Source organism: Eleutherodactylus coqui, chromosome 4 (assembly GCF_035609145.1).
Source record: "Eleutherodactylus coqui strain aEleCoq1 chromosome 4, aEleCoq1.hap1, whole genome shotgun sequence".
Classification (NCBI taxonomy): domain Eukaryota; kingdom Metazoa; phylum Chordata; class Amphibia; order Anura; family Eleutherodactylidae; genus Eleutherodactylus; species Eleutherodactylus coqui.
In genome coordinates, this window is record NC_089840.1 from 42,140,951 (window position 1) to 42,159,981 (window position 19,031).

Below are 19,031 nucleotides of genomic sequence, written 5' to 3' on the forward strand. Positions count from 1 at the left end.
CCATTCAATGAATGACAGCTGAGCACAGCCTCTGATTGGTCAAAATATAAGCTGTCATACAGTTGCACTGCCGAAAAAAATTTAAAAAGTTATGATGGCTAGAACATAAAAGGTGAAAAGATTAACTTGTTCTTAAGGCTAAAATTAGTTATATCACTAAGGGGTTAAAATGCACTTAAAGTGACTAAGTTCTGCACCAAAGATATTTACATGAGACGCAAATTGAAAATCTACAATAAAAAAAAAGTTACTTTTCTGGAGGGTTTTTAAAAATATAAATTACTTTTAGGGGGTTAAACACTCAGGAGGGATTTGTCGATTTATACAAGTCTTGGGATTTCCTAAATAAAAACATTGCCATAATATCCAACTATTATAATTTGTAACACAGTGACTGAAGACATAGGAAATGACAGGGAGGGAGGAGAAGGGAGATGTAGCTGCAGTATCCCTGTGAGACCTACTGTATACTGTGAGAGGGGAGCAGCAGAGAGAAGGCAGTTGATGTACAGTATGCTTCTGTAGCTTAGCATGAGGAAGAGTTCATCAACTCGACATAGTTACTTTGAAAAGAGCCAATAGAAAAAAAAATGGAAGTGGCATTACACATCTGAGCAAAAATAATCCTTAAAGGGGTTGTCCAGGGTTAGAAAAACATGCCTGTTTTCTTTGAAACACAACACCACCCTTGTCCATGCGTTGTGTCTGGTATTACAGCTCAGCTCCCCTTCACTTCAATGAAGCTGTAATACCACTCACAACCAATGGACAAGGGTGGCCCTGTGTTTGCAAGAAAGCAGCCATGTTTCTCTAACCCAGGACAACCCCTTTAAAGGTGTTTTCCACTAAATACATTTAACCTCCTATACATAGGATGGAGAATAAATATTTGATATCTGGGGGTCTGACCACTGGGAACCCTAGCAAGCGCAAGACCAGTGCACTCGAATGGCTCATATGAATGGAGCGGCAGTGTATATGCATGGCCGTTGCTCCATTCACTTCTAAGAGACTGAAAGAGATTGTCAAGTGCATTGATTTCTGCCTGTACTGTAAATGCAGTGGAGGCCACATATTCACATCACCGCTCCCTTCACATAGGGCATTTGAGTGTATCAGTCTCAGGATTACTGGGGACCCATCTGTTTGATCCAAGCAATTAAACATCCCTTCCCACCCCACCTGTGGATAGTGGTTAAATGCCTTTAATGGTAAACCCCTTTAAGGATTACCTTTCCTGAAATGTGTATAGCCCTTTCCATTTGTTTACTTTTAAATCTGCAGTAATTTTGCCAAATTGCTTCCTAATGTGAAGCTGGAGAAGCGTACTGCGGATCAGCTGCCTCCTTTCTGCTGCTCCCTCTCCCCTCTCACAGCATGAGTCTCATGCATCGACTGAGGCAGATAGACTGCAGCTTCATCCCCCTCTCCTTTAAGGGTTTTTCAAGAATGCAAAGTTTCTATTCCAAATACGAATTCTACAAAAATAATCATCTTTGGTAATATACCAATTCTCACCCCGTCGCATGCCCTCTTCATCTTCAGTGTCCACCACTTCTGGTTAATAGTCAGTAGTGTTGTCCATAAGGACTTGCCATATGACTGCAGCAGCCAATTGCCACCCTCTGTGGACAGATTTTATTCATAGCATTTTCACTTCAACAGATGGTGATTGCCAATTGCAGTCATGTGATGTGCCATCATTATGGATATGTGGGACTGAAGCAATGGTCACAGCTGGAATAGGTGAACATTGGCCATGCAAATACCATATCAGACATTTCCTGAATGGCTGGAAGCTTGCCAGAAGACATAGCTTTAAGTAATATCTATAGCTGAGCCCCCTACCAACCTAGTGTCATTTATAGTTCTGGTGACTTCCTATGTGGCAACAGGGCATTTGGGCTTTCTCAGATGCCAAGACCTGGGTGCAATTGCTATCTCTGCAACTCTTTCAGCTACGGCCCTGTTTATGGTATCTTTTAAGCTTTCGGCACCCCTATCGGTGGAAGGCTTGAGTTGCCGCAATATCCTTTGTGTTGTTTTTAATATTTTTACATACATGGAATGTCTATGAATGGTTTGTAATCATTACATCGAAACATCATTACTCTCCGTGGCATTTAGTAAACCACTTGAGAGTGTTGGGGAGTCCATGAATAATTCATTCCAGTTTGTACTGAAATGACATTTATTTTAATTTAATAGACAACAAAATTCCCCGAGGCTCAAAAATATTGAACTTCTTTGAGTTTTTTTTTTTCTTTTTCAGAAAAATAACGCTTATGACTTGAATCTGATGTTTTTGTTATAAGGCAGCATGATAGAATATTCTTATGTCTTCTCCTAAAGGTGGAAAAAAATGAGGAAGGCGACCAAAAAATTGAACAAGATGCAAACAAGCCAGAGGACAAAGCTCATAAAGCAGCAACCAAAATCCAGGCCAGCTTCCGCGGACATATAATCCGGAAAAAACTGAAGGGCGACAAGAAAGGAGATGAGAATAGTGGAGAACCTGTGGAGAACCACAAAGAAGATGCTAAGGAGAATGCCGAAAAGACAGAAAATGAGGCCCCAAAAATAGAGGAACCCACCAGTGATGGACCTTTGTCTGAAGATGATAAGAAGAAGGCAGATAGTTCTTCGGAAGATAAAAAGCAAGAGGCAGGTTCAGAGGAAGAGGCCAAAAACACAGAAAAATCCCCTTCTGTGGAGAAGCAAACAGAGTCAGAGGCAAAGGGCACAAGTGAAAACTCCTCGGCTCAAGACGCCAACCAAGCAAAGGACGAGTCCAAACCAGCCGATGTGCCTGCTGCTAGTCCAGAAGCTGCCCCGGCAAAAGAACAACCCAAACAAGACACAGTGAACAGCAGTCAAGATGACGATAAGAAAGGAGGTAAGGTCACTAAGCAATTGGCATGTTTTTGTAACAATTTACAACTATAGTAGCAAAAGATACTTATTGGTTCTGTGGAGTCACATGATGTATCAGATGATGTCTTTAAGCCAGTCAGTAGCTCTGACAAGGATCATGTGACATACACCCAAGGAATCCTGAGAAATGTGATTTAGATTGCATCACATGATCCTTTTCGGAGCTGCTGACTGGCTGAGGGGACTGGCTTACCTTCCAACATTTAAATTTACATTCTAAGCCCCACCTACGATCACCCATAAAACCTCTCAGAAATGCTTGTTTTCAGGCACAGCTCCATAATCCCTGCTCAATATGATTTCCGATGTATTGGACAATCCCATGAAAGATAGAATGGTTCGGAAATGTAGTTCATATGATCCACCATGTGATTGCCAAAGAGACGGGAAGTGCTTTTCAGCCCCCTATTAAATTCAGGGGATAGGGTGGGGGCTATTGTGAATAATTGACTCATTAATAGAAAAGATTTAATTTGGGAAGGAGGCCATAGCAGAAGTTGTAGCAAGCAAACTGCCCCACCCCCGGTAGGGGGTTTGGGAGGCCATCTGGTGACATTACGGTTGACTGGTGCCTTTTAAATAAAGTATGATGTAAAGTTGTGATACAGCAGAGCTCAATGTGTGTCTCTCATGAAGGTGGCAGTCCTTGCTGTGTGTGTATTACTCTCAGCAAGATCGGTACTTTCCAGACTCTCCTGTCTACTAATTAATAGCACGCTGGCTACTCCGCCATTCCTGCCAAAGCAGAATTTTATTGGACGTTCCCCAGTGTCCACTCTTTTTGGCATAGAGCTTTGATGTTGGTAATAAAATGAGCTTGACTCATGGACATTCTAGAAATTATCATATGATTCAGACTATATCAATAATGGGTTTATCTAATAGATAAGTAAGAAAATCACCCTATTCAGATGATTAAGTCCAAAATACTCATTCAAATAGTTAATTAAGCCGTCTTTGATAGAGATCGATAGATCGATAGTCATGAGATGATAGATAGATGATAGATAGATAGATAGATAGATAGATAGATAGATAGATAGATAGATAGATAGATAGATAGATAGATAGCCCAACCCAAAGTAATTGGACACATGAGCAAAAATCAAAAATACTATTAATTCCATATGTTAATAGTTAGGCCCTAATGACATTGGCATACTCTCTACTAATGTCTGATGCACATTAGCTGGCATCTCCCTCCATTCATCCTGCAATTGTCTGGTGAGTTTTCTTAAATAAGATGGACACTGTTCATATTTCCTGACCCGCTGTTCCACTTCACCCCAAAGATCTCCAATAGGGATCAGGTTAAACCCTTTGCGGGCCAGTCCAATTGTGGAACATCCATATCCTCAAACCAACATCAGGGTGCATTCACACATAGTGGAATTGGTGCCGAAAATCTTTAGAAAAGTCTGCTTCAGTTTCAGCACCAAAAACATTTGTTGCGGATTTTGATGTGAATTTTGGTATGGACCTGCAGCGTAATTCAGCCCTTCAATTCAAAGGGTAAAATCTGCCGCTGATCCGCAACAAAAACTGCATCAAAATCCACACTAAACAGTCAGGATTTCGACATGGGTTTTGGAGTGGATTCGCACCAAAATCCACACCGTATGAACATATCCTCAAACAGCGTTGGATTTGTGACGAGGCGCGTTGTCTTGTTGGAAGCATGGCTGACCATTCCCAGAGTATTACCACATTGTCAGCAGCACATTATTGTCTAGAATGCCAAGGTCCAACTCTGTGTTCATGGTTTTTGTCACTACAACCAACGGACCGAGGCCACGCCACGTAAAACATCCCCAGACCATAACAGAACCTTTATCGTACTTAACTGTTGGCACAATACACTCAGGCAGAAGACGTTCCCCAGGCTCCTCCACACCCAGGTACACCCATTCGATGTGAAGAGGGAGTAACATGAATAATCACTCCATAGAACGTTATTCCATTACTCAATTACTATCCAATGGCAATGCTCCTTGCACCATTGTAGATGGACTGATGCATCTTGTTTGGGAGAACTGGCCCAATGTTTGCAGGATGAATGGAGGGATATACCAGCTGAAGTGTATCAGATGTTAGTAGAAAGAGTATCCAATGTCATTAGGACCAAAGGAACCCCACTAAGTATTAATAGATAGAAATAAATACCACTTTTGAGTCTTGCTCAGGTGTTCAATTAGTTTTGGTAGAATAGTTTACATATGAGATGATAGATAGATAGATAGATAGATAGATAGATAGATAGATAGATAGATAGATAGATAGATAGATAGATAGATAGATAGATAGAGATATGGGATAGATAGATAGATAGATAGATAGATAGATAGATAGATAGATAGATAGATAGATAGATAGATAGATAGATAGATAGATAGATAGATAGATAGATATGAGATAGATAGATAGATATGAGATAGATAGATAGATAGATATGAGATAGATAGATAGGGGATAGATAGATAGATATGAGATAGATAGATAGATATGAGATAGATAGATAGATAGATATGAGATAGATAGATAGATAGGAGATAGATAGATAGATAGATATGAGGTAGATAGATAGATAGATAGATAGATAGATAGATAGGAGATAGATAGATATGAGGTAGATAGATAGATAGAAGATAGAAAAATAGATATGAGAGATAGATACATGTGAGATAGGTGGATAGATATTATATATATATCTATGATAGATAGATGATATATAGATAGATAAATATGAAATAGATAGATAAATATAGATATGAGAGATAGATAGTGTTACCATGCGGTGGTTGCTAGTCCTCCCAGGGCGGCGGTGTGTGGGGTCCTGCGGTCGGGGCGCGTCCACCCGGCTTGTTGTCTGGCTGCTGGGGGTACGGGTGCCTGGCCGACGTGGGCGGCGTGGTGCTGGTGGCGCACACCTTTGAGCGCAGCTGCAGTGCACGAGCTCCCTTTTGCTGTTTTCTATTGTGAGTTGGCTGTCTCTCTCTCTCCACCCCTGGGCGGAAGCTTTTGTTTAAAGGTCGGGCAGAGACTTGCAATCACGGCCAGTTATTGGTTTCACTCAGTGTGCTAGCTAGTCTGCCTCTGTTGGTCTCATGCCTCTGTCATCTTGTCTGCTATATTTTGCTATTATTCGCCAGGTTTTCCATCTGCCTCAGTTCTGCTTAGTATTGTTTGTGTTGGTTATTTACATCTGCCTTCTCTGTTGGTATTCTACCCTCTCCATCCAGGTACGCCAGCTCCCTTTTTTCGGTCCCTAGTTAGAGTAGGGACCGACGCCCAGTTGACCGCCTGGGGTTAGCCAGGAGTGGAGGCAAGCAGGCAGGGACAAGGGTTGTGGTTGAGATCTAGGGCACCCGGGCTGGCGTATCACGGGTAGTATACCATAACAGATAGATATAAAAAAAGACATAAGATAGAGAGATATAAGATAGATGATATATAGATATATAGATAGATATATGAAATAGATAGATATAGATAGATATGAGTGATAGATAGATGTGAGATAGATAGATATGAGATAGATAGATAGATATGAGATAGATAGATAGATAGATAGATAGATATGAATCCCCCATAGATGTTTTTCTTGTGTCATGTAGAGAAAACACATTTAATTTTCAGAGATCAGATCTGAGTTAGTGGCTTCAGGAGGAAAGTGACCTGATTCTCTCTGTGCACCAGACGAGGCCACAACTTAGTGTACATCAGCTCCATGCCGCAGATAAATAGATCATCTCAATATGCTGCGGGGGTTATATGCTGAAGAAGCATCTGTACGGATCCAGTATATTTCCTAGAGGGTGATTCTGCTTCCATTATACATGTAGAAAGATTGGCTGTCAGTGTATGCTGGGTGTTGTAGTGCCACAAAAGCTGGTGAGATACAGCTATATGGAGTGTAAAGCAGTATTGGGCGTTCAGAGGAAAGGCTCACAATATCTCATAAACATGAGTTATAAAGTTGGAAGGTATAGTTGGGCTTCTTCTGGGGAGAAGGTTTGCTGGAAGTTCCACTGGGGGATTGCTATTTAACCCTTTAAGGATCAGGCTTGCTTTATTTTTATTACATAGTTTGTATTCAGGAGGTCATTACATTTTTGCTTGATGTGGGTTTATGGGGCTTTGTTTTTTGTGGAACGATGTACTTTACTTTATAAAGTTTGACTGGACAACTGAGCTCCGAGTCATAGAGGAGGCTCTCCCCGCCAGCAGGATGCAGAGTGACAGCGCTCTCCCTATACACAAAAGGGAAGAGAGCTGTCAGTCTGCATGATGCAGGTGGGAAGAAGTCAACATGGCCATCCACCATGACTCGGAGCTCATCTTTGAGTCAAACTTCATTAACCCCTTAGTGACGGCCCTGTAGTGTTTTTACGTCCTGCAGCTGCAGGACGTGTATGGAGGGAGATCGCGCTGCAACCTCCATCTATACATCGCGGGTGTCAGCTGTTTCTTACAGCGGACACCCGCTGGCAATACCCCCGACAAGCCTTGCGGCCGATCGGGGCTGTTAACCATTTAAGTGCCGCTGGCAATTATGACAGTGGCATTTAAATCCCCAGAACGATGTTCAGGGGTCCAATATGGCCCCCCTACGATAAGATCGCATGGAGTTGTGCGGGTATCATGGCAGGGGGGGCCTTCCTGAAAGGCCTCAGGGCTGACTTGGCAGTATGCCCATCAAGCCATCCCTGAGGGGTGGCCTGATAGGCTGCCTGTCAGATTGTAGTATGATGAAATGCTACAAGTTATGTTATTTTTGTTGTAGTTTGTGTGCTATTGAAAAAAGCTTTGTGCGCTTTTACTTAATGGGCAAGGCACTTTTGAAACCCACATTTCCAATTTCATCTCCTTATGTGAAACACCTTTCGCCAATTAGTAACTTAGTACGTTGCATTGAAAAAAGACATATGTCCATCTAGTTCAGCTGATTACCACTCCACCCATGTGTTGATCCAGAAGAAACCAAAATAATACCAAGGAGTTAGTTCTTGTAAAAGTCATTAACAAAGAGGTTTACTTATTTTTTTCTCCCAGCACTGTGTATGATTACTCAGTGTGATCAATTAAAGGCAGGAATAGCACTACTTATTTGTTAGGGCTCTTTCAAACAAGCGTCCTTTTGACGCGATGTAGGCTCGCCAAATAATTGTGCCTATTCAAAGCAATAGTTTCCCATGGAAACATGTAGACAGAGAAATTTTAACTGCGCCCAAAAAGCCCTTCACCAAAAAAGAGGACCTCAGCGACTGAAAGTCAGTAACTCAAATCCTCTGCTGCGCAAAAAGAAAGGACCTGCCCTATCTTTGGTGCGCCCTGCACAGCAGTGTCCATTGACTCCTATGGGAGATTATGAGAGCTGGCTGGCCAAAGGGAGAACAAGGAATTCCCTGTAGCCGGGAGAGAAGGATTACCCTGTAGGAGGTAATTACACTGACTGCCATTATGCCTTTTAGCACTTAAACTACCCAGTAGTAGCACAGACATTAATGGGTAGTTTAAGGGCTAAACGGCATAATGACAGTCAGTGTAATTACCTCCTGCAGGGTAACCCTGCTCTCCCTGCTATAGGGAATTCCCTCACAGAGTTTAGAAAGAGAGTGGGGTTGGAGGGGTTTCCCTAGGGAATCCCCCATAGCGGAGGAGAGAGAGGGGGCAGGGGTAGAGAGGGGGCAGGGGTAGAGAGAGGGCAGGGGTAGAGAGAGGACAGGGCTAGTGAGGCTAGAGAGAGGGCAGGGCTGGAGGCGACTCTCCAAGAGAATCCTCCAAAGCAGGGAGAAAGGGGTGGGGCTAGCGGAGAGAGAGTGGGGCTGGAGGGGACTCTCTGTGGGAACCTCCTATAGCAAGAAGAGAGAGGGGGTGAGGCACACCTCTAGCCCTGCCCTCTCTCTCCCTGCTATGGGGATTCCCTTGGGGAATTGCTTTTTGGGGCTTCGGGGCTTTTGCCACAATCTCACTCTTTCTCATCCCTGAACTCTCAAAGAGCAGCACTGTGAATGGGTGATTTTAGTGCTAATTAAGCTCGGGACTTGTGCTCACAAATATCATCCATTTCGGCACGTGTAGGTCCCTCATGTGAATTTGGGCACGCGTAGGTCCCTCGTGTGAAAGAGCCCTTAGCCTGTGTTTGTCTATAATTGAGACTTAGACAACAGTTAGACCACATTTTATTAGTAATTAATGCAGAATTTCAAGTAATTCCAAACAGTTCACCTACATTTTATTGCAATTTCATTTCGCCTTCTTAAAGCTACAGTCAAGATTGTGACATTTAAAGGGTTAAATGGTGGAGATCCGAAATTCCTCACATCTCTGCCATAAGGGCAACGCTGTGTATTCCATCCATCGTCTCCCGCTGTTGGGGCTTCTCTCCACTTTTTTTTTTTTTTTTTTTTTGCATAAGAAGAAATTTAGGATTTCCTATGGAGGACAAATTGAAGGATGTAAATTTTTACCCAGGAGGGGTTTGTTTTATTGCAACATTTTTCTCGCTGAACACTTTGAGCCCCACGCTGTTCATATACAGACAATTCTTGTTTTATTTGCTTCTTGCCACAGACACTGATCCTTCATGCGACTTTCTTTTCTGTCTGCTATTTATTGTTAGCATCTTAATATATAGAGGTGTCACAAATTATTCCTGTTCCCAATATACCTCATGGTGCTTTCTAAATGGATGTAATTACTTAAGGGAAGGATAACACCAACCTAGCAGGTAAAGGGGCCTCCCGCCGGCACCACGTTTATCTTAGACAATTCTGTTCCAGTAAAAGTAATGAGCGGTAACTGGGTTATTGTGATACATTGCTTTCAGGAACAGACCTGATACATTGTGAACATCAGCAGTTTAGAGATTTCACATTGGATTCTTCTCAGTGAACTCAAATTCATTAAGTTGTAATTAATAAACGTGAATAAATTAGTAATTTACGGCCTGCGGAGCCGATCAGTAATTTTTGGTTAATTAAAAATAATAAATGAAAATGGGACCATAGAGAAATATCTACTATAGTTTCTCTTTTTAAGGGGGTGTGCACCTTTAAAGGGGTTGTGTCATGGACTCCAGAATTGGTCTCAGAGCTCACTGGGACCCTTGGTGATCTGAATAAATGTTTTCTGCTCCTTAAAGGGGTTTTGTCATTAAAAATAAATTATCTAAACTTACCTATTCCTTCCCTGTCTGTCTCCTTATCACATTTTCTCCTGGTTGAGCTTCTCCAGTGCCCCAGGTCAGCTCACTGCGGGCTGGGCCCAGCTTGTTATGAAGGCTCCTCATCACAAACTCCTTCCAGCTGGGTCAGTGAAGGTCACATCCCTGTGCTGTAGCTTCACTGCCTAGGAAGGAATTGTAATCTATTTCAGAGACAGTTCGCATGAGCAATCTCTGAAGAAGATAGGCAGTCCTCCTGCTGGCCTGTGAGCTGTGACATAAGGTACATTGGAAGACTGCCAACCCAATGTAACCTCACAGGAAGGAGCAGCATCAGGCAGCTGGAGGTGATGTGACACCCTGGACTGCAGGAGACAGGAGAAGATAGGTGAGGTGAAGATCTGGTAAGTAGACTGACCAGGGAGGAATAGATAAGTATAGAATTTTTCTTTTTTAGTGACAGAACCCCTTTAAAGCAAGGGTGGGGAAGTAAGGGGGCCAATGTGGTTCATGCCACCAGAGCCAGCCCTGATAAAGATTATGACTTTTTAATACATTGAAGCTAATTCAGGGATTAGCTGATCACCATAAAAGATTCTCAGCTAGCTCGAGGGGTACTTCAGCTATGCAATAGATGGATAAGATGAGTCTACCAGGTCTCAATTTTCATCAGGTCCCATTTATCTGATGGAAGTCAATAGAGTGTTGCTTTGGGCAGGTTTTCATTACCCCTTAGTGACCAGTCACACATATTTTACAGCTGACACTAAGGGGCCTTAGGCTAGGCTACCCTAAAAACACGGCACCCCCCCCCCCAAACACACAACACCATCATCCTGCCCCTGTGGCAGATTTTGATACAGATCCACAGCAGATTTCACTTTATCAATTGAAGTGATGAAGTCTGCTGTGGTTCTGCATCAAAATCCACACTGAAAAAAAACACTACATAAAGATTAATATCACCCTCTATGCAGTGACCATATGGCAGTAGATACCAGTTCTACACAAACACTCTGCAGACTGTTTAACTTATTAGAGTATCATTACATGCAGTGATCATAAGTTATGTCCCCTATGACTGGAGTCATCCACCTTCCCTTTTTTTCTCCATCCGGAGCAGACCACCATGATGACTACTACCTGTCACAACTTGCCCATGCAGATTTTGATTAACATACATCTTTGCCTACTCAATTTTTCCAGCAACCTGGCTTCATTTTTCAAACGTTTGTAGCCATTAAAATAAATAATTAGCTATACTCACCTGCATGGGTCCTTCCGCTTCTGGTCTCTTTAGTCCACACCACTGGTCTCCCGTTGACTTCTGGGTAATGTACATACTACAGCTAGTCCCTGGCCTCAGTGTTAGGGAGGCCAGGGACTGACTATAACAATCACGTGTTTGTCATGTGATTGGTCTACACGGAAACAAGCTGGAGAACAGTGGCACAGACTGCAGAGGCCAGGAGTGGGAAGAGCGATGCAGGAGAGGCGAGTATAGCTTTTTAGTGCACTTCCACTAGTAGTGAATTAAAATAGGAACAGTTTGGATGGCTTGAGTCCACCTCGGTCATAGGACAGTCGCCCCTATGATGATCTGTCATTGATTCCACCTTGGGGACCTGCACCTATCTCTAGTTCTGGTCTCCACTGCTCCTGGCTACAACTTTATTTTTTTCCACATCTACATCTATGCAGAGTTACAGATTAGAAGTAACATTATAGAAGGAGCAGCACAGAGTATCTTTTGGAAAGAAGTGTGCTGATCTTGTTGGAGTTCACAAACTTGAGCTATATTCACACAGCCGAATGCAACTTCCGACAGTGACTGCTTTGACAGCGAGTGTACAGTACACTCTATGCCTTTTACATAAGCCTTTGTTCATTTTTTGCATTTTTAACTTGCAAGTATTACCCAAGTGCAATCTGTTTTTCATGTGCATAGAAAAAGGGGAAGGTGGCCTATTTGATGTCGTATAAAACTCCTATTGGAGTCAACATGTGTATGAAAAAAAATGGAAGGGACTTGCAAGCCTCACTCACCTTCTAGGTGCTCTCCCTAAGGAGAAAGGATAGTGTTTCTGACCCAAACCACAGGCCTCTTACTAGCAAAGCCAGACTCCTACTGCACACTGATGAGGGGCAAATACCCTGAAACAGCTGTCTGTGCATGGAGTCTGATTTGGCTTTCAATTCCCAGTCATTGTTACAAGGCTTGTATAAAGAGTCTAGCATTGACTTGCAGGAATGCTGCCTTCTAATAGGTGATGCTGCCAGTCTGTGATGGGAACTTGCACTTGTAAATACACACATTGACTTTAACCCTTCCCAATCCAATTTGTATCCTGGTTTTCCTGGGGGGGGGGGGCTTACTCTTTTTCTGCCGCTATACAACAGCGCTATATGCTTGCTAAAGCCAGTACTGCATAAGGTGACATGTTGGATAGGTTCTGACAGCAGAGAGGCTGGCAATATACAGTGAGAGAACCCCCACGGATGTCTTCAGGCATCGGAGCTGTACAGACTTAAATCTTAATGTCTTCAGAGGTCAGACAGTGGATTGGAAAGGGTTAACGGGTCTGAGTTTTGTCTGAGTTCTCTCAGTTTCAAACTCAGATAGAACTTAAACTTTAAAATTGTCCATCTGAAAAAGCCCTAAGGCTGAATGCACACGACCGGGTCGGATTCTGCATGCGGGACGCCACAGTGGAATCTGACCTGGTGCCTGACCGGTGACCCCTGTGGACCCCTGTGGACCCCTGCGTACCTGTCCGCAGTGTTCTTCATCTGTAATGCGGATGTGCAGACTGACGTGCCGGCGCACATGTGCGCAGTACAGATGACACCATGTTGTCGCTAGGCGTTGACGCTGACACTGTCACTGCGGACGAGTCGCGGATCAGACGGCTTCCATTGACTTCAATGGAAGCCATCCACGCGGAAATATAATGTGCTACGATTTTCCCTCCACGAGCGAAAAAATCACAATTGATTTCTGCTCATGGACATGGCGATTTTCCATAGCATATTATAGGCTTCGAATTCCGCATTGCAAATATGCCTGTGTGCATTGGGCCTAAAACTTATACAGTGGAAGGAACAGTATTCCCAGCAGCACCTAGTATGTGCAGTCCCTGTAGCCCAATAGTGGGCTACCCACTGAGTGCCCTGCTGTGTCTCCTGTCTGTGCCCGCTGATCTCTCTCACTGCTTATCTTCCAAGGAGGAAATGAGTTTATAAGTGAAAGGACCCCTCTGCCTTGTACATTCCAACGCAGACGGCACTCCAAGACACTTCTGCAGAACGCTCAGTTCCGATCTCCGTGATCCTATTTGTTTGCTCCTGCACAATGGATGACATTTATTTTTAATAGCCCAAAATAATTTCGGTCTAAGCGCGGCTTTTACATCAGTTCCTCCGAGTCGCTTCGCTATTTTTGTCAATGGTAAAATATGAAAGTGAATGTTGTCAGGCTGAGCCGATATCGGAGAGAAGAGCCATTAATCAGTGACAGTATGAGTAATTAGAGTTATTTTTACAGGGGGAACGTTCCTGCGCTCCCGGCGGCGCAGTCAATGGTGACGGTCTATTGTTTCATTAGAACATTGTATTTTACAGAGGAAAAGAAGAAGGAAATCAATGTACATTAGCTGATCCTGAGATAAAAATCGTAGGTTTCACTTCTGTGATTCAGCAGTATGGCGCACAGGCAAAAGAGGGCGCTACAGAGCTAGATCTGATTGGTTTGTAGACTTAATTTTTAGCTAAGGCACTCCTATTTTGAGAAACGTCCGTCTTGACAGAATTAGAGAAATCTTGTGGCACATCCACTACTCCTTCAGCATTTGTGATATCAAGCCTTTAACGCAGCGTTGCGATGCGATTTTAACGTTTGAAAGTCCTATTGACCTCCGTGAGAAAAAAATCAATTTTATCGCACGACTTTATCACGGGCAGCAGCGATGCGATGCGAGATTATTCTCCAAAAAAAGTATCGCTGGCGCTCAAAAATCGCAGTAAAGAAAAAAAGAGACGATTTTGCCGCAATTTTCTCACGGCAAAATCGCGATCGCCCATGTGAAACTAGTCTTAGGCCGGCTGCACACGACCGTATTTGAATTGCGAAATTTACAATCGTCACCCGCACCGACGATCTGCGGTATTCCGCACACATTGAAGGAATAGAGCCTTCGTATATATTCGCAAACATGAGCGGATAGCAATTTCCGTCAGCAGTTTTAAAATCGCAGCAAGTTCTATTTTTTTGAGGATTCCGCACAGACAGCTTCCGTTGAAGTCTATGGAAGCTGTCTGACCCGCGGCCCATCTGCAATTGACATTGTGAATAGGCCGCAGGTACCCGTGTCATCGCCTAGCGACGGTGCAGGAAATCAATTTAAAAAAAAAAAGCTGTACTGCGCATGACCAACGGCGAACGTCTATGGTCATCTGCAATACAGGAGAAAGCAGGTATGCAGAATCGCCGGCCGCGGTCAGAGACGGATTCCACTGTGGGCTCCCGCATGAACAAATTGCATGTTGCCCCAGTACTTTAAGTAGTATAATCGCATCGCACTCGCATGCACATGCGATTGCAATATCATTCTTTACCTCCGATATAAAATAATCGTCGATATCGGACAAAAATAGGAAATGGTGCAATTTTCCCGTCTCGTAGCATTGCTAAGAAAAATTAAACATGCAAATCGGCGCATTGTAAATAAGGGGTTCCATTTCCATGCAAGAACTGAACACATCCAGGCTTATTTACTAATATGGTCTAAAAGTTACACAGTGCAAACTTGGACTAGACAGCCTTAAAATGCACAGATGTATCAGAATAGCTCTGCTGAATGATACATCTGTCAAATTTTTGGCCACGACCCTTTCTTCTAGACAAGTCAGAAAAACTGTCCAAAAGTGTCTTAAAACATGTAGTAGGTGTAAGACAGTTTTCTGGCATAATTCATGCCAGAAAACTGTCATATTGTGAATAGTAAATAAGCCCCATTTTTGCCATAAACTACACCAACAAAAAAGATGGTCTAAACTTAGACTAGACAGTCTTATATTTCAACAGATTTATCATTCAGCAGAACTACTGTGAAAAATCTGTTTAGTCCACCTATTAGTTGGCTTAGCTATGCCAAAAATTGCGACAAAATTTTGAGGCAATTTGGCAACATTTTGTGTTCCCCGCACCCCCTTTTTCTGACAAGTTGGAAAAACTTACCAAAAGTGTCTAAATACATAATAAATGTGACAGATTTATCATTCAGCAGAGCTATTCTGATTAACCCGGTGCATTTTAAGACTGTCTAGTCTAAGTTTACACCATGTCACTTTTAAGGCTTATTCAGACGACCGTATATTGGCCGGGTTTTCACGCTCGGCCGATATACGGTGTCCCTCTCTGCAGGGAGGCTGGAAGATCTGGGAGCAGTGCACTGAGCTCCCGCCCCCTCTCCACGCCTCACCACTTTTTGCAATGGGAGGGGGCGGAGTTAAGTTCGAGGAGCAGGAGGGGGCAGGAGCTCAGTGCAGTGCTCCCGCCTCTTTCAGCCTCCTCCCCTTGCAGAGAGGGACACCGTATATCAGCAGGGTGTGAAAACCTGGCCAATATACGGTCGCCTGAATAAGTCCTTAGACAGTACTGGTAAATAAGTCCCATTGTTTCTGTTGTACAGGAAAAAAAGTTTTTTAAAAACTATGCGTATATGCTTTTATTAATTGTGCTTTGAAAAAAACAATACGACTATGTCAAGAGAAAGAAAATAAAAGAAAGTTATAGATCTGAAACTCAAACATGAAAAACAACGAAAAAGAAAAATTGCTGCATTCAAAATAAGAGTAATTAAGATTTGCAAAAAAAATCGCTCCATTTTTATTTTAGATGTATTGAAAAAAGTGAATGATTAATTTCACTTTTAACTCCCAATATCATGTCATCAGCACAGCGACGTAATGTGATGGTTGTCTAGTTCACATTGGGAAAACCGCTGTGCCCACATGATCTGGAGCCGGAGGTATTCATATACAGCACCCACAATTCTGTTACTTGCTCTTGGAAACAGTCAGCAAATCACGCCAACTCTTCCATCAGACATGGGACCTAACATCTGAGTTTGGACTGTGTAAGGACTTGTTCATACTTTTGTGACATCACTCTATAGTCGGCTCCGACCTAGGAGCTGAAAAACAACCCTAGTGGAATTACTGAATCTGCTGGATGGAACCTATTGACTACAATGAGCCGGGGAGTAGCAGGGGGTAACAGGGGGGAGCTCTCTCTCTCTATCCCCCCCTCACTCCCCCCTGCAACCCCCCGTTCACCCCCGGCGCCCCCTGAATCTTTTCGCCCGATTAGGCAGTTACTCGAAAAAAGCGGTGCTCGATCGAGTAATTGTCCTAAACGAGCACGTTCGCTCATCTCTAGTACAAGACCTAATGATCTTCTGAGCTCTTCCAATGCACTGTTCTCTAAGGGTGCATTCACACGAGTGTAGGCGTATTTATGTTCGCACAAGCGCAGCGTATAATCGCCGGAAAGAACGTTTTTCGCCGATCACGACCAGAGCTAGAAAGCGTATTTTCGTTTGTTCCTACTTTTCAAACGGTCTTTTCGGCCATCGAATATGCGTTGGCGCGTATTTCGGTCGCATATGTTCCGTGTTTTTTTTTCGGGTTGCCGCTTTTACGCGCCGTAAAATCGCCCGTGCGAACGAATACATTGGAAACCAATGCCTCAGATGGTCACGTTTATACGATTGGGCGCAAAAACGCGCCGTTTATGCGCTCGTGTGAATGCACCCTCAAGAAGAAAATAGGCAGAAGTCTGAATGCAGTTCCGGATAATTCAGAATCAGTTCAAGATTATTAAAACAAAGAATTTACAAAGTTGCACAATTTTTTAAACTAGACTTTTATTGTGAAGCTGGAGTTTTCCTTTAAGACGCCATATTGTGATCTTACGATGCGGTTTCCTATAACCATAATCCTCTGACTTTCAAGAGTTGGTAATTTATTGACCGTATGTCAAGCACAAAAGTGATATAATCACTGGGATAGATTGCTGCGCTCGTTCCTCAGTCGAGTCCATTATCCGTTATCTGTGATTAACACGTCCCTGCTATTGAGAACTTTTCATCAATCCTCAGAAGGGCAAATCGTTTACTTCTTTCACCGCTAATCACGTCAGGTCATTATCTACTTATTAGTTACCAGGATGTTCTAGTAAATCAGCCACCGAGTCTGGATCATTGGAGAATATTGGCTGTGCCATATATACATATAGTATAACTTAGCAATTACCCATAAATCACTATAATGGGGGGGGGGGGGGGGGCGGGGAGGTCTCTCACACAAAGGGTTTTTGGAAAATTGCCACTGCAAATTTTTGAGCCAAAGCCAGAAGTGGATCCCGCAGGACGGAGAAGTACAAGTCCTTCCTTTATACTTCCCTTATCTTTAGAATCCACTCATGGTTCAAAAAAAACTGTATGTAAAACCTTTGTTTGAAAGCAGCCGTAGGGTGTGTTCACACGGGTCAGACATTATCTGCTGCGGAATTACTGTAGCTGCGGAAAATCCGCAATATTTACAGTACAAGCATCATTGGGGGGGCATTAAAGGGGTTTAGCAGGTGTACCAGAATTACAATTTACCCCTGCTGAGCCCACCACTGATTTTGAGAACGAGGACTGTGTGTTCCCTTCTGCCTGACCCTGTGGGATCACTTCTCACCCGACATTGACTTCAGAATGAATTGAGCACTCCATTCATTACAATGTTCCAGTGAAAACTACAATAGTGGTCTTGTGCTTACACAACCGCTACTTCATTCATTGTGCTCCTTCCTGTGGGGGGTGCAGTAAGACTTCAGTGTAGAGGACGGGAGACATGGGGTCCATTGGGGCTTTCAGTGGTGAGACCTCCACCAATCAGCAAATTATTCCATATCCTGTGGATAGCGGGAAACGTGTAATTCTGGTAAGGACCCTTTAAGAAATCCCATGCACATGCCGTGGAGAAAACCTGCAGTGTAAAGCTGGTGTCACAAGGGCGTATTTGTGTGCGCAGAATTTATGTGCTTAATACACAGAGAATAGAACCCATTGATTTCAATGCAATTGCGAGCACCGGCCGTTACACAGGGATTGGAGCAGTGCTTCCGTTCCGACCCCGATGTATCCCAGCGGGCGCTGCCTGAAAATCTTCTTTAAAAAGGTTGTGCCAAGCTATAAAGTTATCCCTTATTCACCGGATAGAGGATAACTTTATGATTGGTGGGGGTCTGACCACTAGAAACCCCAACGTTTCAGAGGACAAGGGTTTGGTTGGTCCCCAGGTGAATGGAGTGGAGGTTGCACAGGTGCGCTCCCGCTCCATTCACTTAAATGAAAGCACCAGAGATTACCAAACTCAAGCGTTTTGTCAATCTCCTGAGCAGTCACTGAAGTGAATAGAGCAGAGGCACGCCTCCACAACCTCCACTCTGTTCACTCAGAAGCCATCGGGACCCTGGATCTTGGGTTCGGTGGGGGTCCCCGCAGATGAACCCTACTAATCATAAAGTTGTCTCCTATCCTGTGGATAGCTTTATAACTTGGTACAACCCTGTTGATCAGCATATAATGAACATTTGTACAACTTTCTAATATACTTTGTGTTTTCGCGTGACCCTTCAGTCTTTAGACAAAATTTTGTCCTGGGACCAAAGGGGAAAGTTGTATTATCTGCTGTTGCCCTTTCGTGCGGACATCCCTCTGATCCGCTTGCAGGTCCCTTTTTAAGTCACCGAAGATAACCGATGCAATCATCAGACTACCTAATACCCACAGTTAATTGGTAGCATTAGGCTATCAGTACACTGTACCTCTCCTCTGATTGGCCAGCACTGCTCACATGACCTGTGCTGGCCAAACAGAGA

The 19,031-nt window shown here is 43.4% G+C and overlaps 1 protein-coding gene across 1 annotated transcript in view; it reads left to right on the forward strand.

Annotated features, from left to right (window-relative positions):
• The window catches only part of GAP43 (growth associated protein 43), a 94,439-nt gene that overhangs the window by 51,319 nt on the left and 24,089 nt on the right, over positions 1–19,031 (forward strand). The window contains exon 2 of the mRNA XM_066599342.1: positions 2,353–2,896. Coding sequence (XP_066455439.1) covers positions 2,353–2,896 — 544 coding nt within the window. The remainder of the gene's footprint in view (positions 1–2,352; positions 2,897–19,031) is intronic.